Source organism: Polypterus senegalus, chromosome 4, assembly GCF_016835505.1.
Source record: "Polypterus senegalus isolate Bchr_013 chromosome 4, ASM1683550v1, whole genome shotgun sequence".
NCBI lineage: Eukaryota > Metazoa > Chordata > Cladistia > Polypteriformes > Polypteridae > Polypterus > Polypterus senegalus.
The window spans coordinates 43,353,514-43,379,260 of record NC_053157.1 but is presented as its reverse complement, the minus strand read 5'-3'; the positions used below and the strand labels follow the sequence as shown (position 1 = coordinate 43,379,260).

Genomic DNA, 25,747 nt, shown 5'->3' with positions numbered 1-25,747 from the left:
TAAGGTACAAGTCATCAATTTAAATGACCTCATTATGAAAAACTGGAGTTTAAGAATGACAACCTGGAATGGTGCCCAGGTATCTTTCAACACCTGTGTTGGTGGGCAGGTGGTGAACCGCCCCTCGCCCCCTCCATATATTCTCCATAGCAAGCCTGCTTGTACTGTTACACACATAGCAAGAAGTTTTCTCTTGTCAGTACATCAGATGTGTCGGGTGCCTTCCTGCTGTGATATTGTGTACAGTGCTGTGCAGAACAGCTCATCTTAACCCTTTGTCTTCACCCTTCAAGAATGTCTCTGAAACACAAATCTGATGCAAGTGCTAGTGATACAGTAAAGAAGAGAAAAACCATCACCATTGAAAATAAAGTAGAAATAATAAAAAGGTCAGAGAGAGGTGAAACTCCTTCATTGGCAGAGCACTTGGTTACTGTCGATGAACAATAGCATTTATTAAAATAATGTACCTTTTCTGAGTTACATACAAATTCAACTTAAGTACAAACCTACGAGTTCCTATATCGTACGTAACCCGGGGACTGCCTGTATTCGTTATAAAGTAATTTCTGTTATAACAAAAAATGAATTTTGTTACAACGGGATTCTATCTGTATACTCAAAGGCATTGGCAAAAGACTCAAGAATGTGGACAAAGGACAAAACCTTTATAAATCTGAAAACCGTGGTAAACATCCAAACTAGTAAATATGACTGCTGTGGAAATCGTAAATTTGTAAATTCAACAACAAAACCATTAAAATCATAGCACAGAAAGTCCTCATTTAATGCCTTCTCCTCCTCTAGTGAGAGAAGGGCTGTCAATGAAGGAAAATTTGGAGTTACTCCACTATATCCGTCAGAATGACAGACTCCCCCACATCTTTTTTGTCAGAGCAAACATATATTTTACAACAAACATTAATGATCAACACAAGAATAAATTGACCACTGTTAAGTTGTACAGCACTGTAACTACAAACACTGCATGAATTATGACAAATTTACTTTTGTTTTCATCTTATGTCTGTTTTCTCTCCTTTTACTGCAAAAGCTTTATGCTGCAACATGAATCATACATGCATACTGGATTGCAGCAGGCCAAAACAACCAGTTGATGTGAGGAAGGCAAATTTTACAGAGATTTCCCAAGTGACGGTTATTTTAGCGATTTTGGTGTTATAATTGCTCTACTTTTGTCCTGGTACAACTGGTTCCTTGGAGGACTACTTGATTATACTTTTATGAGTAATGAAGATTTAATGTAGAAAATTCAGCAGGTCAATTTTTGAAATCTTACTGTCAATGACATATGGGATTTATTTAAAGATTACACATATTCCATATAAAAATGGAAATTAAATTTTTTTTTGGTTAATTTTATACATTTCTAATAGCCTGCCAACCTCAAATATCTATGTATATGAAGTAGGGCACAATTGAAGTTTTTAATTGCAAAATGTAACTCAATTAATCACGTTTGACCAAGGTAGTTCAGTAATGTCCTGCAGTCCCCTATGAATGATACTGCTGTACAACTTCTTAGCTGCATAAAAATCTGAAGCCATGTGCCTTTCATATAAATTCACAATACTGTATATGACACCAACCTCCTATGTGAAGGGAATATGCAAGAACTGTCAGATCTCACTGAATAATGTCTCGTGTAACTTTTACCATATTTAGAGGCCCGCACTCTGATACAATCCATTTTGTAACAAATAGCAGCAGTTAAATGCTTTAACTTTTGTTTCTTTCATGATATACATCGTGTTGTTTATTCATGGATTATATTCAGACACAGATTTTGTGGTCTAATGCTTTGCTCTTAAGTGATAAACCAAAGATGTTGTACTTTTGTGACATTTAAATTTGTCCCCACTAAATTTAAAAGTATCAACAATTTTGCCCTCTAAACTATCTGGAAGAGTTTTAAATCAAAATCAACCATAATAAATTTTGTCTTTCTTGCCATCAGAAATGGAAAAGCTTATATCAGGGGTTCCTTCACTTTAAGTTAAGGCCTCCCAGAATGTTGCACCATCTGGACAGGGCCCCCGCTAATGCAAAGCCAATGCTGCAAAGCAGAGCTTGACCTCAAATCTCAGTTACTGCTAACAGCAGTCACACTGCGTGACTCTGTATAATATTAGGCCTATTAATCAAAGCAAATGCTTAATTACAGCGAAAAATTGACACAAAAATCATAAGAGTGTCAAGTAATATCTCTAGCCCATGGATTTCCTTTTATTTGGTGTACCACTTCTAGGAATTGAAATGTTTTGAAGTTCCACTGTTTCTTTCAGTCTTACATTGTGAAATACTGAACTCTTACTAGACACAAATGTGAGATTTTTCTTAACTCTCCCCACTTATATATATTGTATTTGGAGATTTGATAGTTGCATATGTTGTTGGAGTAATTTCTCTTATGTATAGCAAATGCTTTTTAATTATTTTTTAAATGTAAGAACATGGTACCATGGTTGATAAGGAATAAAAATTAGAAAGTTTAAAATTTCCATAATTTTATTTAATTATTTAATTAATATCAAAATGTGTAAAAATAACTGAAGGTACACATAACTTCAGGTCAAAAAAATAAAATAAAAAGATAATGTAAAATCACTTGTGAAGGGTTGATACCTTTATTTATTATTAGGTCTTATTGTCAGTGTAGGGCTCCAGTTTGGAGCGCAGTACTATATTTATTTTTAAAGGAAGAATGAAGGTTAACGAACACTGGCAACTATGTCATTAACAAAAGCTTCCTGGTGATGATTAATATTAACTAAACTAAAATGTAAGGTGTGTATTTGATTATTAATAATTGTTAAAATTTATCTTTTTTCTTTATTATACATTCTTCAGTCTTTGTCTGACAGTTTCTAGAACTCTTTTTTTTAAATATGGTAGTACACTAAGTTCACTAAAATAAAAAAATTTGTAATGTTGGTGAACCAGACCTCAGAGAAAGAGCGAGGGAGAGAATGGGTGAGAGACAAATATGCTGTGTAGCCTGCTCCTATGGGTGGAGGGTGTGCAAAAAATCCATCTTAACAAGATGGAGACTGGGATTTGTTACGAATTGGCTCAATGGAAGTTTCAATTACGAGGAGTATTCAATAATTTATCTACACGAGTATGAAAGGAAGTAGCAAGCATGTTGAAACAAGTCTGGATATGTTGGGACACGTCTCAAGGTTACTCATGCACAGTTGTGGCTCTGTGCGAGTCTAATATTCCAAGAGACAAGATGTCAGGAGAGTCTCCGTGCAAATCATGTAAGAAAACGCTAGATTTGGAGCTATGTTCAGAGATAAAATTTCTCATAAAACAAGGGAAAAAGCCAAAAGGAGATTCATGAACGCATGACTGCAGTTTATGTTGAGTTTGCCCCATCACCCTACAAAATAAGATTTTAGAGCAAGCAGTTTAAGTGGGGTAGAGAGTCCATTGAAGATGACTTTCACACTGGATGGCTTATGGAAGTAATTTCCACAGAAATGTGCAAGAAAGTTGATTTCATTTTGTCAGACAGAAAAATTAAGGTTTTCCGAAAAGCTGAAGAAATGGGCATCTCTGCAGGTACAGTTTGAAAAATAATTCATGAAAAGTTGGACTTGTCCAAAGGTCTGTGCAAGATGAGTTCCAAGAATGCTGATGCCTTGAGGCTCCAGTGCGGTCAGGGGAACTTGTAGATACTCCATGAAGACCGAGTTCATTTTTTTCATCGTTTGGTGACTGGAGATGAGACTCAGGTCTTTCACAGAGATCCTGACTCCAAAATGGAGCCAATGCAGTGGAAGCATAAGTCATCCCCCATCTCCAAAAAAGTTCAAGACAGAAAAATCAAAGTCATAGCAGCTGTCTTCTGGGATATTAAAGGACTTTTTGCTTCTGGAGTTCATGCCACACAAGATAACCATAACCGGGGAGAGTGATGCCAACACAATGATTACTTTGAGGGAGTCAGTCAAGGAGAAAAGATGAGGAAAACTCACAGTAGGCGTGCTGTTTCTTCACAACTATGCATCATGTCACATCAATCACAGGCTGCCATCCAAGAATCTGAGTTCCAGCAGCTTAACCATCTACCCTACAACACTGACCTGGTTCTCTTATATTATTTCCTGTTCCAAGTTTTAAAGAAATCTCTTCATGCATAGCGATTTTCAAGTGATAAAGACATTTAGCAGCTGTTGCATGCTGGTTTGAAGGTCAAACAGAAGTCTGGAGCTATCAGAGGACTATATTGAAAAATAAAACATTTTTTTGAAAACTCTTCTTCCTACTGATATAGATAAATTATAGAATGCCCTCTTATGAGACTGTGGTGGAATTCAAGCCCATCTGAGCACGGAGACTTTTTTTTTTTTGTTCCCTTGCATCTGTTTTTTGGATTGTACAGGTTAAGGAACAATGCTCCCATGTATAACTACATTAATATATGATTACTTGTATGTAAAAACTGAACATTTTATTTATTTAAAAAAATGGGTGATTTAAAGACAATCTTTGAAGTTACAGATTTTAAAAAAAAAAAAAAAAGGATGGCAACCTCACCAGGACTACCACAGCTTCCCATACACAAACCAAGGGGTGTCAAAAAATGCATGCACTATATACGATTAAGGAAAAAATAACGCAATATACCTCTGAAACTAAACACATACAGTATATTAACACTTCAACAACAATAAAATGAAAATTATAAAATTGACAGCACTAACATGAAAATTACACTGAGGAAACCCAAAACTTACATAATATACATAAAGCAGTCCTCATTTTTTGCTACAATACTAACACTGATTGTCGTATACATTCATGTTTCAGTGTCAGAGAACTGAATAGCTTCATACAAATAACAGCAGATGAATCCAAGACTAGACATTTTGATCCACAAAAAAAAAATAAAATTCTTAAAAGACATGATTTGAAGAAAAATATTTTAATGAATAATAGGCTGCAAAAGTAATACACAGACATCCAATTTTAAATTAAGGAAAATATAAATTTCAAAGTAATAAATCACCTGTGGTCTGCTGAGCTCTATGGCAATATCCTGCAGGTTCACTTGTAAGTCCACTTTGGGTGAAGAAAAGTCAATATCTGAGCGAGGGTTCATCTTAAGTTTCGCTTTGGCAGAAATGGGACGAAAAACTTTAAAACAAAAGCATGAAGACATTAATAATTCAACTTTCATACTGAACCCAATAAAAAGGATGTAATTATACATGTAAATTGAATTTTAAAGGTGCAGATTTTATTACACACAAAGTATAAAATTATGAAGGAAATGGATAGATGGATGCAGTAAACTGCTGAGGACTGAGATTACAATATTCAATGAGATCAGGTCAGATCAGGTTGGGGAGCATGCACTGGTACAGCGCTTTGCCACACCCACCACGTGACAGAACATCTCAGGATCCTGGTCAGCAATCCCCCCAGGCAGACACGTGGTCCAGTTCCACCCTTCAGAAAATAACCATCTATCTGCTGCAGCCAGGTGTTACGTGGGTGTCCCCTTGGCCTGGTCCAGCCACTTGGGTCTTCAACGATGAGGATCCTGCAAGCCAGATCACCTTCTGAGAATCGCGCCACATGGCCACAGTGCCGTAACTGACGCTCCCTCATAACGCAGGTAATGTGCCTCATTCGAGACTCCGCGAGCAACTGCTTATTCGACACGAAGTCAAACCAGTGGTACCCAAGGATTCTCAGAAGAGACGCAGTACCGAAGGAGTCTAACCTTAGTCTCAGATCACAGGATAGCGTCCTTGTCTCACAACCATATAGTAAGACAGAAGCACCAGGACCCTTTCCAACAGCCTCAAAACTCCCGAAGTTCTCCCAATCCATCTACTGACGTCACAGGAAGAGTCACCAGAGACAAGAATGTCACTGCCAAGCTAAGTAAACCTCTCGGCAAGGTCGACACTCTCCCTGCAGACAAACACACTGCTGATGGCTGTGCCCAAGAGGTCATTAAAGGCCTAGATCTTGGTTTTTATCCAGGACACTCGCAAGCCCAGACACTCAGACTCCTCACTCAGTCTCTCGAGAGCCCCAATCAGAGCCTACATTGACTCCACAAAGATAACAGCATCGCCAGCAAAGTTAACATCAGTGAATCTTTCTTCACCAACAGATGTCCCACAGCCGCTGGACCCCATGACCCTGTCCAACACCCAGTCCATGCAAGCACTGAACTAAGTAGGAGCAACAACACCTCCTTGATGAATACCACAATCAACTGGGAAAAATGCAGAGGTTCTGCCTCCACTCTGCAAAGCACTCACGGTACCAGTGTACAGGCTAGCCATAATATCCAGCAAGCTTGAGGTGATCCCACAAAGTCTAATGATGTCTCACAGGGCGGCTTGATGAACCAAGTTGAACGTTTTACGAAAATCGACAAAGGGTGTAAAGAAACTCTGCCGATAATCACGTTTACGCTCTATGGGAACCCTCAGTGCCAGAATGCTGTTGATGGTAGACTTCTTAGAGTAAAACCAGACCATTCCAGCAGCTGGCAGGTGAGCAAGTGATCACGGATCCTATTTAGGATGACCCTAGCAAGGACCTTACCCGGCATCGAGAGCAGTGTTATCCCCGTGTAGTTGTCACAATAGAGGCGATCACCCTTCCCTTTCCAGACAGGGACAACAAGTCCCATTTTCCAGTCTGTTGGAGCGATGCCTGTCTCCCAAATGAAAGAAAAAGATTGCTTGCAATGCCAGGAGGACAACCTTACAACCAGCCTGGAGAAGTTCACCCCGATTACCACAGACCCCTGCAGCCTTCCCTACCCTCAGCTGGTTCACCACCTCTACAATCTCAGTGAGATTGGGTGGTTCACAGCTAATAGAAGGCTCTGCCTCAGGAACCATGGACCCAGAGATAAATGTCCTAGCCGGAGGATCAGCTTTAAACGGGCTGCTCAAGGTAGCCAGCCCAGTGGGTCAGAATTGCTGTGTCATTCATAAGGACTGTTCCATCAGTCACTCTGATTGTGACTCTCCAAGGAACAGATATGGATGTACATAATGCTTCAATTCCTCTGTTCCTCTGTAAGGGTCACTAGACCATAGATGGTGTGTCACTTGCTCACAGATTCCTGTAACATTTCTCATCTACCCTCAGAGACCTCACAGTTCCCGGTACAGACCGGAGTTGCCATCAAGCCGTGCACTGCAACTCCTCTTGATGATATCCAGAGTACCCTGCGAGATGAAACACCTCCTTCTGGGAACACTGGTAACACCAACACAACCCTCAGCAGCATTCAGGGTTTTTTCACGGAAGGAATATACAATCACATGAATTCTATTACTCATTCAAATGACAGCACTGCTAACTACACAAGATTTGGTTAAATAAATGTTCCATAATGAAGCCTGCTGTAGAAAGAAGGAAACTTCAATCAATGGAGAGGTACATTAAAAGCTTTCCTCTGACACTATTCAGAACTGAAGCATTAGTGTTATGGTAATACCAAAAAGAACACAATACATTACCTGCACTTTTAAAATACAGAATTAGTTATTCACTGATTTAATCAATATTGAGACCACAACAATCAGGGCCCCAAAGCATCCCCTACTTTATAATGAAAAGAAAAACATTTATATGTAAAAAAAAAAAAATGTATTGTACAGAAATTGTTTATACATATTACAGTGATCCCTCCTCGATCGCGGGGATTGCGTTCCAGAATCCCCTACGAAAGGTGAAAATCTGCAAAGTAAAAACCATACGTTTATATTGTTATTTTTATATTGTCACGCATGTGTCACAGATTTGCACAGAAACACAGGAGGTTGTAGAGACAGGGACTTTAAAAGATTACAAACAAACATTTGTCTCTTTTTCAAAAGTTTAAACTGTGCTCCATGACAAGACAGACATAACAGTTCCGTCTCACAATTAAAATAATGCAAACATATCTTCCTCTTCAAAGGAGTGCGCGTCGGGAGCAGAGCATGTCAGAGAGAGAGAGACAGAGAGAAAAATGCAATCAAAAAATCAACAGGTGCTTTTAAGTATGCGACGCACCACCCGACAAAGCAGCCGCAAGTAAGGGAGCAATGTGAAGGTAGTCTTTCAGCATTTTTTAGAGGAGCGCCCGTATGCTCTAGGCCAGTGTGCAAACAGCCCCTCTGCTCACACCCCCTCCTCAGAGCAGAGAATGTCAGAGAGAGAGAGAGAGAGAGAGAGAGAGAGAGAGAGAGAGAGAAAACAAACAATCAAAAATCAACAGGTGCTGTTAGAGCTTTTAAGTACGCGAACCACCACGTGGGAAGCATATCTTACATCATCGAGGAGTTCTAGTTAATATGTAATACATGCTCCGATTGGGTAGCTTCTCAGCCATCCGCCAATAGCATCCCTTGTATGAAATCAACTGGGCAAACCAACTGAGGAAGCATGTACCATAAATTAAAACACCCATTGTCCGCAGAAATCCACGAACCAGCGAAAAATCTGTGATATATATTTAGATATGTTTACATATAAAATCCACGATTGAGTGAAGCCGCGAAAGTCGAAGCGTGATATAGCGAGGGATCACTGTACTGTATACTAAAATAAGAAAAGTAAATGAAAAAAATAGGAAAAGGTACTCTTTATATGCTTAGATTACAAACAATTCTGTAGACATTAATAAGATTCTGTAACTCAAATCTCCGATAGTGATAAAAAAAAAAAATTGCTGAATAAAACACTATATTTTGATAACTGATGTTTACAAATGATTCAAATAAAAATACACACTATTCCTAAACTGTGCACACTCTTGTGTTTGAAAGTTTAAATTAACTTTAACAATACTTTAGTAACAAAATTGTTCTATACTTACTAAAATCATAACCTTCTGGAATCAGGTTGTGCAAGGCAATTCCATGCTTTAAATTCTCCTAAAAAGTCAAGTACACTCATTACCAAAAACCTTTTAATATAACAGAATTCTTTTAAGTTAATGATAACAACTTACATCTCATCTTTTCATATGACTCAACAGTGCAACCAATACTTTAACTAAACGTGTCTTAAATTTCTATATGTAATATATTTGGAGGTAAACTTCTTCCATCTCTGTGTGGCGTGGATTGTGTAATGTACTGTACACTATTTTCTCAATTTCTTGACCTTACTAATTATAGTATAGGGGTAATACTGTGAAACTGAACTGAACATCCATATGGATTCTGTAAGACACCTACCTGCCTAAAATAAAACTATGAATGTGTTTGAAAATCAAATTCAGCCGCTCAAATATAAAATCAGTTTTTATTTTCTAAGCAAAATCAGTCGTGTAGAGACTGGTATAGAAGTGCAGACCAAGTAATGTAAGCGATACAGGGACCAAAAAATCCTTTTCAGGTGGTTATACTAACAAACAAACAAACAAACAAATAAAAACAAAAGTTAAGGTTGCCGATATTCGAGCTTACTTAAAGGGTACAGCAACTGTTGGTTACAGTCAATTAATTATTGCATAATCATGAGTATTCGATATACTGTAGTACCACCCACCTAACTGCTTACAAAAAAGCAAAAATAGTTTTTATTTCTTTACCAGTTGGGAGCTTTTACAATACTCCAGTATCATCTACAGCTATTCCTGTTTAAGCAAGTTTCACTTCCGCTTTTTGATTCATGATATTTTATTTTTTCTACTATAAAGGTAGTTAACTGTATAGGCAGTAACTCTGCATGTACATTTTAGTAACTTACAAGGGCTTCATGTGGAACATGATTAGAATAAAGTTCTGAGTTTACATTCCAGTAAGTAAACAAATTATCCAGACGAACAAGCTATGGAGGGAAAAAAAAAAAAAAAGACATGTTATATTTTAAAATGAATATTTAAATGTATTATACATTTTTTGAAGAATCTTGTTCTGGTATAAGTTTTATAATTTTTGAAATAGCCATCAACCTTTAAATAACTTTACCTTACAAGGCATTGCATAGTATGGCTTTGTAAAACCTTTGTATATGATTCAAATCAGCATAAAAAGGAAACTTTTAAGAAAAAAAAGTTTATCTAAACTGAAAACATAGTATAGTTAACTAAGACCAACATAACTTCATGATTAAAAGGTATCTATGCATCCTAGTCACCTTTTTACAGTGGGTGCAGTATTCTCACTATTTATTCACAGAAGCATCACAATTCTCTCTAGAATGATTCTGCATCAAAGCAAAAAACTCTATAACTGTACTTTTAAATGAACTTATGAATGAATTGAAAATTATTCACAGTATTAAACATTTATGATAAACAAAAGAAAAAAAAAAAAACTACAATGTGGACAATGTAATAAACAACAAAAACAGTACATCCTCAGAGCAAAGACCTTGAAAAAATGGACTCTGGAAACAATGGACAAAAATAATACATTAACTAATTTAATTATTAATTTAATAAAATGTATCAACATAAAACACAACATACAATGTAGGCAATACAAATAAATAAAAATGTATACAGGTACGCACACAGATACAAATGTAACATTTTTGCATAAAACAGTTTAGTTAAGTACAAGTCAATCAGAGCAAGCCTAGCACCAGACATACACAACTGGACAGCAGCTGGACCACATAAAGAGAGAGGTTAGGAGCACGCGCTGATACAGTGCATTGCCGCACCCTCTAAATGACAAACCAACTCAGGATCCAGATTAGGACTCGAGTGTAGCCATGCAACGGGTGACACCTCAGCACCACACTAGTTCAGATGGAGTGGAACCAGTGTGAGGTTTTTATTTATGGTGGCCGGAGTGCCAATTCTGACACCAACCCCCAAGTTTTTCCCTGCAGGTTGGAGGGCCTACATGCAGGCCTGGATGCAGATTAACGTCATACTCAGGATGGAGCAATTGCAGCTTAAGGGCCTTGCTCAACGGCCCAACAGAGCAGAGTCCCTTTTGGCATTTAAAGGACTCAAACCGGCAACCTTCCGATTGCCAGTACAGATCACTAGCCTCAGAGGCACCACTCCACCCACAAAAAACAAAATGAATAAATTCATCCTATATTTTTAATTCATCTCATTCTGTAGGTCGATCAAACCACATACACTGGTGGTGAACTTTCAATATTTTAATTCACTATCTGCATGAAAATGAAAGCCAAGTTTGCCTTGATACTATATACAGGTTCATCATGATTCCTGTTTAATTCTCCCATAATGTTTTCCTAAAATAAGCTTGGTTAGCTCTTAAGTGTAGGAAAGCATCAGAAAAAAGGGTACTTCTTGAAGCAACTAACAGTTAATTGCTATTCAACTGATTTGTAGTTCTGTTGGACAAATCAGGTGGACTTGGACTTTTAAGGAAATGTCTTTTTAGATTTGTAAATAGTAAAGGAGAATTGTAAATAATATATTTTAGTACCATTAAGTTACAAAAGAGAATTACAAATATCTTATGATAAAGTTCCAGAAAATCTCTGGAAGGATCTGCAGAGAATGAGGGTTCTTTTGTGCAGAACTGCAGCATGTGTGGCAAGCAAAGCATGACACTGTCCAGAAAAAAAATGATGCTTGTTTGTTCATATCGTGTGAACTTTGCCTACATCTCCACTTATACAGTTGGCGTGAGGTTTGTCATGTATCACGTTGAAATAACTGGAAAACAATGCATCCCAAAGCCATATGAAGATGAGATAACCTTTACTTTACCAAGGCAATTCATTCCACAACTCTTCAAGTGTGGGAAACTCTATTACTTACCTTAAAGAACAACTTGGCTGTTTGATCAAGAACACATGGATTCCAGCTTGCATCTGCAGTCTGTATATAAAGCAAAGTAAATATTAGTAAAAATGCACCTTAACATACTGCATGTTTTTGAATATACAATTTTTATTTCTAAGTATAAAGGGATGTTTTACTGCAGATCATGTTAAATTTGTTTTTTTTCATAGATAGATAATTTGTCCCTGGGGAAACTTTGGCTTCATGAAAAAGCTCTCTAAATAAATAAATAGATAAATACAGTAATACTCACACACACACTATAAACAAACACTAGAAGGACTAAAAAGGAAAAAAAAAAAAAAAACCTCATTTGGGAGTCACAGTGAGGCATTACACAGGTGTAATGCTGTTTGTATAGGGCCTCAGCAACATTTGCTGACACACATCTTCTTAATAATTTTTTGGCTGAAAATACTCAGTGTTAGCGTGTCAGAGGGATAATGTGTAGCATTGCTCATAATGGCACTCGGCTTTGTTTTTCTTCTCTTCTTTGCTATTACCTCCAGGGGGTTCACAGTGTGCCCCATATCTGAGCTTAATCTTTTATTTAGCTTGATGATTCGATGGTCTTCTCTTGAAGTGATGTTACCAGCCCAACACACCACAGCGTAGAAAATCACACTGGCCATCACAGAGTTGTAGACATTGTGAAGGATGTCATTGACCACATTAAAGGAATACAGTCTCCTAAGAAAAAAATAAACTTCTATACCCTTTCTTATACAGTTCCTCTTTGTTACAAGACCAGCCCAGCCTGTCATTGATGTAGACCTCCAAGTACTTGTAGGAATGCACTACCTTGACATCCACTCCCTTAACACTAGAATCCCTAAAGCCTACGAAAAAACTTGTAATCCCAGGCCACCTTAAATTCCTTCACACCTCTCCGTCGGCAAGTAGCCGGCCATCTCATCCCCCTCACCAACGGAGCTGGGTCTGTTGCAAAATTCTCAGAACTCAGGTGAGCTCTTTATCTGGTAGTGAGGTGCCTGGACTTGTATAGGGAAAATAATATATCGTTATTTGGAATACATAAATTTCATGTGTGTTCTGTGCCTAAAATGATCTATGTAAGTGCAGGATGAGAGGAACTGCCAAGCACAGAAAAAAAAAAAATTCGATTTACATGTTGCTGTCAATGAGTTAAAAATCCCAGCTCAAATGTCAATTGACATGAACTTGATATGTATTCTTGAATAATGCAGAGGTAACAACTACTGCCTTATAACCCAAAGGTATTGGGTTCAAGACCGGGCGCTCCGCGTTTTGAGTGGTGAGCTGCCATTATTAATATTATTACTATAATATAATAAAAACATACAATTGATTTTAGTCTGTAATGCCCACTGTACATTTTGGCTACTTGTAAAAGTTAGCACTTTTTTATTATTCAGTTTTATTCCGTCAGTGATGTTCATGTGGTACAACAAACTTGCCTCTCTCCCTATCTGAGTTGATGGCATTTATCTCCATTCTTTTCACAAGAGCAGCGATGACACCAATTGGTGCTGTGCAATCAAAGATACGATGTCCCCTAACCACCATTAGACTTTGCACTTTGACAACAAAGATACCCGTGTAGAACATGTGAAAAATGACAGAATTTCTGCGATTTTGGACAACTGGCAATGTTTTGTTGAAAACTGTGTTTTTAGTTACAACCCAGGGCAAAGACTTTCCGAGTCTCTGGTCATAAAGTTTATGAAGCGGTTTCTGGACAAAGGCAGATCCGTAAAAGACTGCTTCTTCACAGCACTTTTGCTGGCTAATAGACTGCTGCAACGCAACTCTGCTTGGCATCAAAAGTAAAATGGGACTTCCACCTGCAGCTAAAGTCACTTCAGTACGCGAGCAATTCACCACGCAAGTGTTTAGATCAGGCAGTGTCATGCTGACAGTGTATGCGCCCAAAAAGAAGAAGCCTTTGATTTCAGTCTGTAACAGTCGGTGTATAGTTTTGCTACCTGTAAAAGATGTCGCTGAAGGCATTTAAGCAGACACACAAACGCTGGTGAATCATGTCTTCTTGGTATCTTGTTGTCACTTGAATTTTTTGTTATTCAGGTTATTGCTGAATAAAAGCACACTTATTTCGTTATACTTTTGCGGAAGTGTTTATTTTCTTATTCCAGTAATTACTTGAATGAGATTTCAAATTTGTCATTGCCTCTCTCACACAAGCACACACACATTCATACATAAAAACGTCACTATTTCAAAACGCTATACCATTTAAACGTTTTTTTTTTTTTCGATCTTGCCTGTATTTTGCGTTATGGTGCATGATACTGAAAATGCAGGCAAGATGGAAAAAAAATATGCTTCTATCATATTGTGTGGTACCTAGAATAAGCTAGAAAAGGATCTAAAAATGAAGACTTAAAATCCAAAGTTAATAAAAATAAAATCTCATATATGGCAGTTCTTTGTGATTGTTGAAAAAATGATGAAAAAAACCCTCCAGATGCCATTTGTTTTTCTGTAATACTGCACAAAGTTAAAAGGTTTTAATGCACAATAGCTTTAAGTTAGGCACTTCAGGTCTCTGTCATTACATGCACCTTTGTCAAGGTACAAAACTAAACACAAAAGTGACAAGTTTCCAAAAACAATCTGCCAATTTGTTAGGATAACCCACCATATGACTCTGTCTCTTTATTATTTATTGAATTTAATTAACACATAAAGACATGTACTCTGGCAGGATACTCTGTAGAATGGTATATAATTTCAGAGCTGCAGGCAAAGACTGTAGTAAGCTCTCTGGGCAGGAGCAGGCTTTCAAAATAAATAAATAAATTACATCCTCACATTCCTCTACCACATGCCAGTAAAAGTTATAAACTTTCCAAATAGGTGAGATGAAAAGGCACATAAAATATACCTGAAGACTGAGGTTCTGAAGTGAAACACCAAAGGACAATGGTATTTTTGGGTTAGTCACCTAAAAAAATAATAATTTATGACATTAACAAGTTGCATTTGTTTAAAATGTATTCAATATATGGTTACTAATTGTAAATTTCTATAAACACTTACATCATCTTCATATCGAATGTGGATATTTGAGATTTTCACCTGTAGGTTCTTGATAACCTGTGTCACTAACTTTTCAACAAATGTGTCCTGCTTTTCTTGCTTTGGGTTTTCTGCAAAATTATACAACATACTTATTGACTCATAATAAGCACATTAGCATTACACAGGAAAAACCATTACCCAGCTATCAGTGGGTCTGCCAATATTTCAGAGTTCAAGTCTACACAAGCCCACCTAGGCATATAAGCTTCATAGGAAACCTACTGGAGTAAATGTCCTGAAATGGGTACTTTAAAATCCATCCATCTATTTTCTAAACCCACTTTATCCTTAGCAGGGTCACAGGGAAGCTGGAGCCTATCCCAGCAAGTATAAAGTGTAAGGCAGGAACAATCCCTGGAGACAGGCAGCCAATCCATCACAGAGTGTATACTTTAAAATGAGGGCTGAAATTAGGAAAATGGTTAAATCAATGATTAACTAACTTATAGGGTGGTAGTGGTATAAAAGTGTTTAGCATTGGTGTCTCACAATTGAGGGTTTAAATCCCAGGCATTTGGTACTTAAAAAGGGTGCATGACACTGTGTTTATTTTATATTGATATTCCAGTTTCCTGCTACATTCCAAAGACATTAGAATAACTGACCACTCTAAAATATTTCAAGATGAGTGCATGCCGGCATATACATGTATGTGCGCTCTCATGGACTTGTGTTCTATCTAGTGATGCATCTTCTCCCTGTGCCTCTAAAAAGGGTATTAAATTGGTTCACGATAGATGGCTTAAGTTATTAACATTATAGTGACATGTCTGAAGCTATGCACAGTTTATTAAAAGGATGTACACACAAACATCTAATAAATGAACTAAACGGTTCCTTTAACAGTTTGGCTCCCAGGAATGTAACATCCCATAGAGAAAAGCATAAACTGAAATTGTACATGCTCCGAAACAATTAGTTTGTGCATATTCAGATATAGTTTGAATGAAAGATGGAAAGCTTTACTTACTCTAGTTAAAACAGCATTCAGACAAAGTTATTTAGCTTAAAGTAGTAATTTCTTGATATTATTTTTGATTACCACACACTTTAGTTTATTTTTTATTAATTTAGTCTAGATAAGATAAACTGCAAGGTAATCATGTTTACTGTCATTCACTAAGTATTCCAGTAAAGAATAACATAATTGTGTATGTTCTTCAAAACAAGGTATAAAAATACCAAACTGCCAAGTAAGACAATGTAAGGACTTATTCTTGTAGATATGATTGCAATTTACTCATTTAATATCTACAAACCTCTTAATATTTCTGTATGTATTAAACTATGGAAAAGGTTGAATGCATTTAAGAAGAAAGCACTTCACAGACCAATGAAAACAAAGGCAGTATAGGCTGTTATCACCCGAAAACCCAAATGAATGAAAAAATGGCTTGTAACACTAGACTCATTTCTGCATGTCTTGGATAAAATCAAGCAATAAGTTGCTCTGAACATCTTGAAAGGAAGTAATCAATAACATAAATATATGTTATGAAAGTTTAGCTTAATATGTTTTTTCCCCATTTTAACTCTGGATAGTACAATAACATCTGCTTATTTTTGTACATGTCTTTAAATAGAATGTTTTCCAAAAACATAAATTCAGGTCCACTGTGAGACACATCAGAAACTGGGCATGTTTACTATAGAAAAAAAAAATAAAGGAAAAAAACTATTGAAAAGGAAAAATAATTTGTTGTCCATATAATTTTTTGCCTTTTCTTATACTAGGTTGCAGGAACCAGCACATCACAGGCACTCATACAATCACTCATAAATAGACACTTTACAACTGTTAATTAATCTAAAAAAAGCACACACACATACACAGAAAACATACCCAGGATATTTGATAAAAAAAACTACACTACTATGCCACCTCAGATAAAAAGGAAAAAAAAATCCTAGAAAACTGTCCATAGGAGCCTTAGGGGCTTATTTAGCAGCATGAAAGTGGCAGCTTTCAAAAAATGTTCGATTGTTAATTTTTTCCTAATTTTATATGACATTTTTCTCTAATTAGAAAAAAAATATTATTTCATATTGTTTTAAAATATTTCCAATAGTCAAACCAGCCTTTACCATCTCATTAAAATGTATTAAAATGTGTATTTATAGGATTTTACTGTTGTCTAGAAGCTTACTACCATCTTTTGCTTTCCTTAAATTTTTGCATTACTGTCTTCTGATTACACTGCCAATGTCCCTTAAGAAATTGTAATGGCTTACATATTTGACTTGCTCCGGAATAATGAATTTAAACACAGAGCTAAATAATCATTATATGAGAAGGTACGCCCACCAAAAATTTACAGAATTATTTAAAAAACAAACCCTTATATAACTTAATGCAACTCCATTTGTGTCAAAATACTCCCTTTGAGATGCAATACAGTTATCCCAGCACTTTTCTGTTCCCTGAAACTCCTGTACTCATCTTTTGTTAGTGTGTCTAGAATCTCCTATGACTATTTTCCTGGATTCCTTCCAGTATTAAATTTTCTTCCCTTCAGTTTCAATTTTAAATTTCAGGGCCAAAAAAAAAAAAAAAATAGTAAAAAACGGTCACAGAAAGCAAAATCTGACGATTTTTTAATTGCAAAGCTAGAATCACATTGCTTCTTGCAGTGTGTGTAGGTGCACTGTCTCAGTGCAACTGTGTTTGTAGTTGCAAATGCCACTATTTCAGACATTTTCTTCCTGATGATTTATTACACACACCTTAGCCGTTCAGTGTGATGTTGAAGATTAATTGAAGATTGCTATTGACTGATTCCAGGAATTTATTGGGTCCTACCTTGTACTTCATAAGTGCGTCATTAGTATTCTATACATTTCTCTGTTCCCATTTGGATTGTCATGATAGCTGCATTATCTGTTTCATGCGAAAACCGAAATGGCTGACAGAAGGCAACAACTTAATTATTACTTGAATACTGTACATACAGTATAGCTTTTATTTCATCTGCAAATGCTATACCTCTTTCTGCTGCTTTCTGTTTTGTTTCTTCAATTCTCTGCAGCTCTCTTTGACGAGCTTCTTGTAGCTGCTTATCTTCTTTCTCAGAATCATATTTTATACCTAAAAAAATACAAGAATTAAAGAAGGATGAAAATTAAATAATTTGATAGGCAGAGAGCATCATTTATGATGATGAAAGAACATTTTTTTTTTTTTTTAACTGTGTGGATGTTTTCTGCCATTTATTTACTGCAGTGTCCGTTTTAAAATACAAAGGAAATCAAAAATGACCTCAAATCAAGACTTTCATCATCAATTGTAATCACAACATACAGTAACTTCAGCATAAATAAATAATATAATTTGTCAATTCCTCTTTGAGAGTTCTCAGACACATTACCTGTGACTAACTGACTCCAGTTAAGTATGCAATTAAACCTCTAGATGTACTTACTGGCAGTAGGTACAATAAGGAGATAGACTCCAATGAGGGTGGCTTCAACAGGCTGAGTATAGAGGTTTTGCCAAGGAATCTTTAGTTCCAACTTTTCTAAGGAGATAAATCAATTATTAATATCAGTTTTGCATAGGGTAGCAAGTCTAAATGTGGAAGCATTTCACCCAGGGCACACTCTAGCTCACACACATATCAGACCATTTTAGACTTGCCAATTTATCTAACATGTGCATCTCTATCATGTGAGGATAAAACTGTACCCAAAAGAAATATCTGTGTTAAAAAAAAAAAAAGGAAAAAAAAAAAAATACTATGCAGACTTCTTGCAGGCTTCTTTGTATTTTCTGATAACAGCACTCTATTGTAATAAATGCATAAGCCAAGATTCAGTTCATGGTCAAAACAACAGCATTAACTAACTAAACTAATTAAAAAATAATGGCTTTAAATAAATAAATAGATAAACCTTTTTGAATGAGCTGAACTAATGTTAGGTAATAAACAGTCTACAACTTATGATTACAAAGCTGTAGCCTGGGTGGTGAACAGCTAGTTTGTTTTGTTTTTTTTTTTTGCCAAATGTTATGAAAAACTTTGAGGTCTCTTCCAGTTAGAGTAGAGCACGCCTTTCTTAAAAAGTCCATACCTCTCCCAATAAACAAACATCCACAATCACTTACATAGTCCAAGCTTATAAATGTAATTCACATCTGTAAGCAACAGTCGAAAGGGAGCAGCCTACAACAGAACACATCATCTTTATAGAAAATTGGTGTTACTGTTCTTTGTACGAATTTTTAAACTTGTTTTAGTTTGTATTATTTCTCTGAACTGCTTTATAATATGCACACTTTTTGTAAGCTTCTTTTACATTTTAATGTTTCTAATTGCAAATCAATGTTTAGGACAATTACTTCAACTGCACAATTAGTTCAACTGGTGTTTGCAATTGGTTTGTGGTCCGAGGTTCCACATTCACAAGAGAAAATGAGTGAATTGCAAAGTTTCAAATTTGTGGAATTAACACAGTTCTGTCAGGGTCTTGGAGGTAGAAGAAAAGGAGCTACTAAGCGAGTTCTGATTGGTTATGAAAACTCAGGTAACTAACATAACTACCCTAGAAAGATTATTGAGAAATACAGTACGGAAAAGGACATGCAAAAGCATATCATGTTTGATAAACTTTTAAGGTAGATAATACAGTACTATAAAATATGTGAAAGAATACATGCTCAATTTGTGTTCTATTGTGTCTATTCAGAGATCATATTCTGCTGTGAACTTTTACAGTTGTTCTGGGAGAATTTGTGAAATATTGACAATTGTTTAGAAAATAAGTACTCATGCAGAAAGCTTTCCTTTTAAATCAGGGAGTGTGCTCAGGTGAAACAATTTATTATAGCATTATTGCATATGCCCTTTTTAAATCATAATGGTAACTAAAACCACCCAAATGGGCCTACTCAAAAGTTTACATATCCTTGAATGTTGGGGCTGATATTATACACACAGGTTCAAAGAGTGCCAACACCTATAACCTCTGATTGTAATTAGTGTTTGCCTGCATAAAAATAGTCAATTTATATTCAAAAGAGCTGCACTGACTTTGCTGGATACCAAGCTATGGAGAAAGCAAAAGAACTGTCAAATGACATGCGAGAAAAGGAAATAAAAGATATCCGGAGATCTGAAAATGCCCATCAGTTGTGTTCAGACTCTGATAAAAAGTGGAAAGTTAGGGGTTCTGTTGTTACCAGACCATGATCAGGTTCACCAACCAAGATTTTAGCCACAACTGCCAGGATCATTTATTGAGCTGCCAAGAAAAAACACAACCCACTTCAGCTGAGATACAGGCTTTTCTGCAAACAAGTGGTGTTGCTGTTTCAAGATGCACAATAAGGAGGTACTTGAACAAAAATGGGCTGCACGGTAGAGTTGCAAGAAAAAAAGCCTTGACTGTGCCAATGCCACAAAAACAGCCCACTAACAGTATACCAAACAGCATCTAGACAAGCCTCAATACTTTTGGAACAAAGTACTTTGGAGTAATGAGAGCAAAATTGAACTTTATGGCCACAACCATAAATACTATGTTTGGAGAGGAGGCAACAAGACCCATGACAAGTACATCCCTACTGTGAAGCATGGCGGTGGATCTCTGATGTTCAGGGGCACATGTAACTGAAAGTGAAAATTGATGGCAAGATGAATGCAGTATGTTACTGAAAAATATTGAGAGGACAACTTCCAATCATCAGTCCGGAAGCTGAGCATGGGACGCACTTGGATCTTCCAACATGACAATGATTCAAAACACAAACCCAAGCTGACCCTTTGGCGACTACAGCAGAGAAAAGTGAAGGTGCTGGAGTGCCCATCATAGCATCCTGACCTCAATTTCATTGAGCCACATCGGGGAAATCTCAATAGTGCAGTTTATGCAAGAGAACCCACAAATTTACAGGACCTGGTGGCTTTTCACCAAGAAGAATTGGCAGCTCTACCACGTGAGAAAATTAAGGACCTCATCCACAATTATCACAAAAGACTGCATGCCATCACTGACGCTAAAGTGGGCAATAAACAGTATTAAGAACTAACGGTATGCAAACTCTTGAACAGGGACTGTCTCATTATTTTCCTTATTACTATGTTCTGTTTAATGCTTGTGCTATTTTGTGATGCCTTATAGTTTAACTTGGATCCCATTAACAGCAAATGAAATGTCTTCTGCCAGATCAGTCATCTTTTCTTTAAAGTATGGTACACATTTAACAAATTGTAGGTAGGGTATGTAAACTTATAACACAACTATAAACCCTATCACTAGGAAAATATATGTTGGTGGGGAACGAAAAGTAATGAAGTGTTTTTTGTGTATGTTAAATAGTTCCACATGTTATATTCTTTATGTTGTAACAATATCTTTTTCTTTATAGTTACTTATTAAGTATATCATACCCATAAAGTATATTCACTGGGCGTCATTAGAGGACTGTGAAGGTAAAGGAGTTTCAAGTACAGGCAGTTACTGATAAGACAATTAATGACCTCTGTAATCAATAAAAGTGATAAATGTTTGCTAACTAAGGGTCACCACCAGATATGACCAAACTCTTGTTGGTATGAAGTAAGCAGGTTGACATTAATTGTTGGAATGGCAAGAGTGGGAGGGAAGATGACTAAACTATAAAAGTGGAGATTGCTTTAACACTAGAATTCCTGAAGCCTATGAAAAAACTTGTAATCTCAGCCCACCTTAAATCCCTTCACACCTCTCCATTACTGTCTTTTGTTTTGTAAATGCATCAATCAGCTTGCTGTCCCATCCCCTGCCTTGACGAAGCTCAGCTCGGGCAAAAGGCCCACCCAGCTCAAGCCAAGTCTCCTTATCTGCATGTGAGGTGCCGGGGGTTTTATAGGGTAAATAATACAGTATATCTTTATTTTGAATACATGCATTTCATATTCTGTGTCTACAAAGATCTGGGTAAGCATAGGATGAAAGTAAATGCAAGAAATGCTGAACACATACCTAAAGCAGAAACGTTTTCCATGTTATACTAATAATGACATCAAGTGTATAATGTGTGCAGACTTTAGTCCAAATATCAAATAAAACACATGCACTTTAATTCAAGAATATAACAAAAGAAAGAGAAAAAAAAGCATTTGATTTACATTTGGCTGTCAAGGAGTTAAAAACTCAAGCTCAAATGTCAATCAACAAGGAGTTTACATGTATTCTTGAATGGTGCAGAGGTAAGAACTGCTGCCTTATAACCGGGAGGTTCTGGGTTCAAGACCAGGCGCTACATGTTTTGAGTAGTGAGCTGCTTATTTCTACCATAAAAACATACATTCTATTTGATTATGTGACAGCCAGTGTAAATTTTGGCTACTTGTAAAAATAAGTGCTTGTTTTTTTATTATTCAGTTTTATTCTCTCAGTGACATTCACATGGTACAACGAATCTGCCTCTCCCTCTCCGAGTTGATGGCATTTATCTCCATTCTAATACAAGAGCAGCACTGTGGCTGATGCCTGCTCAGAACTATTTTTTGTACCGGCAATCAAAGATACAATGTCCTGTGACCGCTATCAGACTGGACAAAGGAAGGACCATAACAACAGAAAGCTTCTTCACAGCACTTTCGCTGGCTAATAGACAGGCGCACCACAACACTGCTTGGCACCATAAAGTAAAATGGGACTTCCACCAGCAGCTAAATTCACTTCAGTATGTGAGCAATTCGCCATGCTGCTGTTAAGATCTGGCAGTGGCATGATGACAGTGTATGCACCCAAAAAGAAGAAGTCTTTGATTTCAGTCTGTAACAGTTTTGCTACCTGTAAAAAATATCGCTGAATGCATATCAGCAGACACACAAACGCTAGTGAATAATGTATTCTTGTTATCTTGTTGTCACTTGAATTTTAGGTTATCCAGTTTCATTCTTGAATAAAAGCACACTTGTTTCGTTATACCTTTGCAAAATTGTTTATTTTATATTCCAGTAACCACTTGAAGGAGATCGAAGCATTTTTGTGTCTGCTGATATGCCTGCAGCGGTGTCTTTTACAGGTAGCCAAACTTTACACCGGCTGTTACAGACTGACGTGCAAAAAGTTTCCACATTTTTTTTTAACTCAATTAAGAATTTCAAAAACAAATTACATCACTTTTCTACACAGTGTGGAATATGGCCGGCAGCTTACCCCGGCCAATACCCCCAAGCCGCCAGATGGAGCCCTTCCTGCAACATGGAGGTGCCCCGAATTCCAGCAGGGCATCATGGACTTTGGAGTTTTAATTCACAGCCCTGCTGGATACCGTGGGGGCTGCCAGAGGACGCTGCAGGGAAGCTCAAGGACTTGTATTTTCCATATAGCCCGGAAATACGTCCCACTCACGGGGGCAGAAGAAATGACACACATTTTCCTCCGACCCGGAAGGGTTACAAAGTCACATGGACTGAGGGACAGAAACACTTCCGGGTCAAAGAGTTTAAAAGGACTGTGCGAGATCCCAGCAGAGGGCTGAGTTGGGAGGAAGGGTGACTGAGATGCTGGGAGGTGTGGAGGATTACTGATTGAGAATTGAATTATTGATTATTGTTATTTTTATTTATTGAAGTATAGCGGAGGTGAAGGTGCTTGTGCACATTATTACAATAAATAAAGTCAACATTTGGACTTTTATCTGGTGTCTGGCGTCTGGTCTGAGGGTTCAAGGGGACGACAGCGCCCCCTATCTGTCACAACAGTCACCTTCCTTTGAGATACAATTTTTCCAGTCACATGACAGTCTCAGACACAACTAATTACTACTCCTCCTACCTTCACCGTTTCCAACGAAAATATAAAAGTGCAAAAACTTTTTGAAAGTCTCTTGTATATACACCATATATTACAATAGAAGCCAGAGTGATGGCTTTAAGGCTAGGGATCTGCACCAGCAATAGGAGAGTTGCTGGTTCAAATCCTGTAAATGCCAGAAGTGAGTCTACTTAGTTGGGCCTTTGAGCAAGGCCCTTAACCTGCAATTGCTTCGTTCTGGCTGTGACGTTAATCTGCATCCAGCCCTGCAAACCATTCCTCGAACATGGTACTCCAGCTACTCGGTTCCCAATCCAGATGGTTTGTCATGTGGTGGGTGCGGCAACACGCTATCAGGGAATGCTCCATATATTACAATGATGGTGATCACTGAACTACTACATTGACTACCACTGTATTAATTGGGATTTGGATAATTGATATTAAACAAACAATTATAAAATCCAATGTTGGCTTAAAATGTAGGGTCCTGAATGTACGTTTGCAATAAATGTGTTGTTTTGTTGTTAAACATTTTTAACTTTTTTGCTCACAGTAGGTCTAAATAAAATATGAAGTACTTATGACTTGTACACTGCTGTTTAAAAAAGACTGGTAAAAAACATGCAGCATTCAAAAATGTTACTAAACTGTTCATGGATACAAACTCAATGTGTATGTTTTTTTACTTACAAATACAACTTTATTCTGCACAAGTTCATGACTGTGTAAAGTGTGTATGCATTTCAAATGCAATTAAATGCCTCTTTCATCAGTATAAATCACAATTTTAATTCATATTGTAATGCCTAATAAAATGACATCATTATGTTGATTTAAAAAAAGGACCACTTATTTCCTACATATATCACCCATTTAGAAAATGTAACATTTGAACCTGCTTCTTTGCTTTGCCATGAATGTTTTGTAAATGATCTGGGGTCCGGAGATAAGAGAAGGGAGGAAGTATTTTAACCATAGATGCAGTTAACCCAAGTTCATCCTGGTGGCGACCACAAGTGGAGCTATAGACTGCACTGCACCTCTGCACATGCTGTTGAGTGTGACTTAATAGAGCATGAGTCAAATGCTTGGAGATAAATAGATGTACAGAGAAAGTTACAAAGTGAGGACTAGGTCACCCTTGGACGCTTCCAAGACAAAACAGGGTTCAACACAGTGCTCCTGAATCTGGCCTGAGATTTTAGTAGCACTGTCTCTTATGTGCAAATCTTTATAAATAACCCTATGTATGTCTTTTGAATTCTTCAGCTTCAATTGAGATTATTTATCCATTTTGGAAACTAAGGACCTAATTTCAACCCCCTGAATGTATGTTCTCTGTTTGTCAGTTGGTTTGTGTGTCAGTCATACTAAAATGACTGCACTAATTTTCATGAAATTTTGCATATAGGTTTCCATTGGTCCAGCTTAAAATCCAGGCTACATACTGTTATGCTGTTGTAAGGGTGGACGTGGAATGCATCACTCCAAAATGACTGAGTCGATGTACATGAAATTTTGCATGCCTTTTACTGTTACTACTAAAATATCTAAACTTCAGATATAGCCAGAATGGTTGTCAGTAGTAATGAGTTTAGCATATTCTTTCAATTTACCACTATGTATAGTACAATCCAATCCAATCCAGTTTATTTTTGTATAGCCCAAAATCACACAAGAAGTGCCACAATGGGCTTTAACAGGCCCTGCCTCTTGACAGCCCCCCAGCCTTGACTTTCTAAGAAGACAAGGAAAAACTCCCAAAAAAAACCCTTGTAGGGAAAAAATGGAAGAAACCTTGGCAAAGGCAGTTCAAAAAGAGACACCTTTCCAGGTAGGTTGGGCATGCAGTGGGTGCCAAAAAGAAGGGCGTCAATACAATACAGTGAAGGCTACATTCAATGGAAATTAATGGGAGTGGGGATAGCAAAGGGGCAATTGTGGTGTCATGGGGGACCAACACAAAAAGCTGTATCTACTTTCACAAAATTTTGTATCTACATTATTGTTTATGCAATTTAAAATAAAGAATTCATGAGGTTTCAAAAATTTAATTAATTAATCATAATGGACACCACCACAAACACCATATTTATATTACAGTTAACCCAACTTAACATATAGAGTTTATAGAGTTTA

General features: G+C 37.0%; 1 protein-coding gene across 3 annotated transcripts in view; it reads right to left on the bottom strand.

Moving 5' to 3' along the window:
• The window catches only part of vps13a (vacuolar protein sorting 13 homolog A), a 268,114-nt gene that overhangs the window by 201,509 nt on the left and 40,858 nt on the right, over window positions 1–25,747 (bottom strand). For all 3 annotated transcript variants that reach the window (XM_039750560.1, XM_039750562.1, XM_039750561.1), the window contains exons 4-11: window positions 18,280–18,375; window positions 17,844–17,945; window positions 14,819–14,928; window positions 14,664–14,723; window positions 11,753–11,812; window positions 9,748–9,828; window positions 8,870–8,927; window positions 5,039–5,166 (exon numbers count right to left, since the gene is read on the bottom strand). In XM_039750560.1, the coding sequence (XP_039606494.1) occupies window positions 5,039–5,166; window positions 8,870–8,927; window positions 9,748–9,828; window positions 11,753–11,812; window positions 14,664–14,723; window positions 14,819–14,928; window positions 17,844–17,945; window positions 18,280–18,375 (695 nt within the window). The remainder of the gene's footprint in view (window positions 1–5,038; window positions 5,167–8,869; window positions 8,928–9,747; window positions 9,829–11,752; window positions 11,813–14,663; window positions 14,724–14,818; window positions 14,929–17,843; window positions 17,946–18,279; window positions 18,376–25,747) is intronic.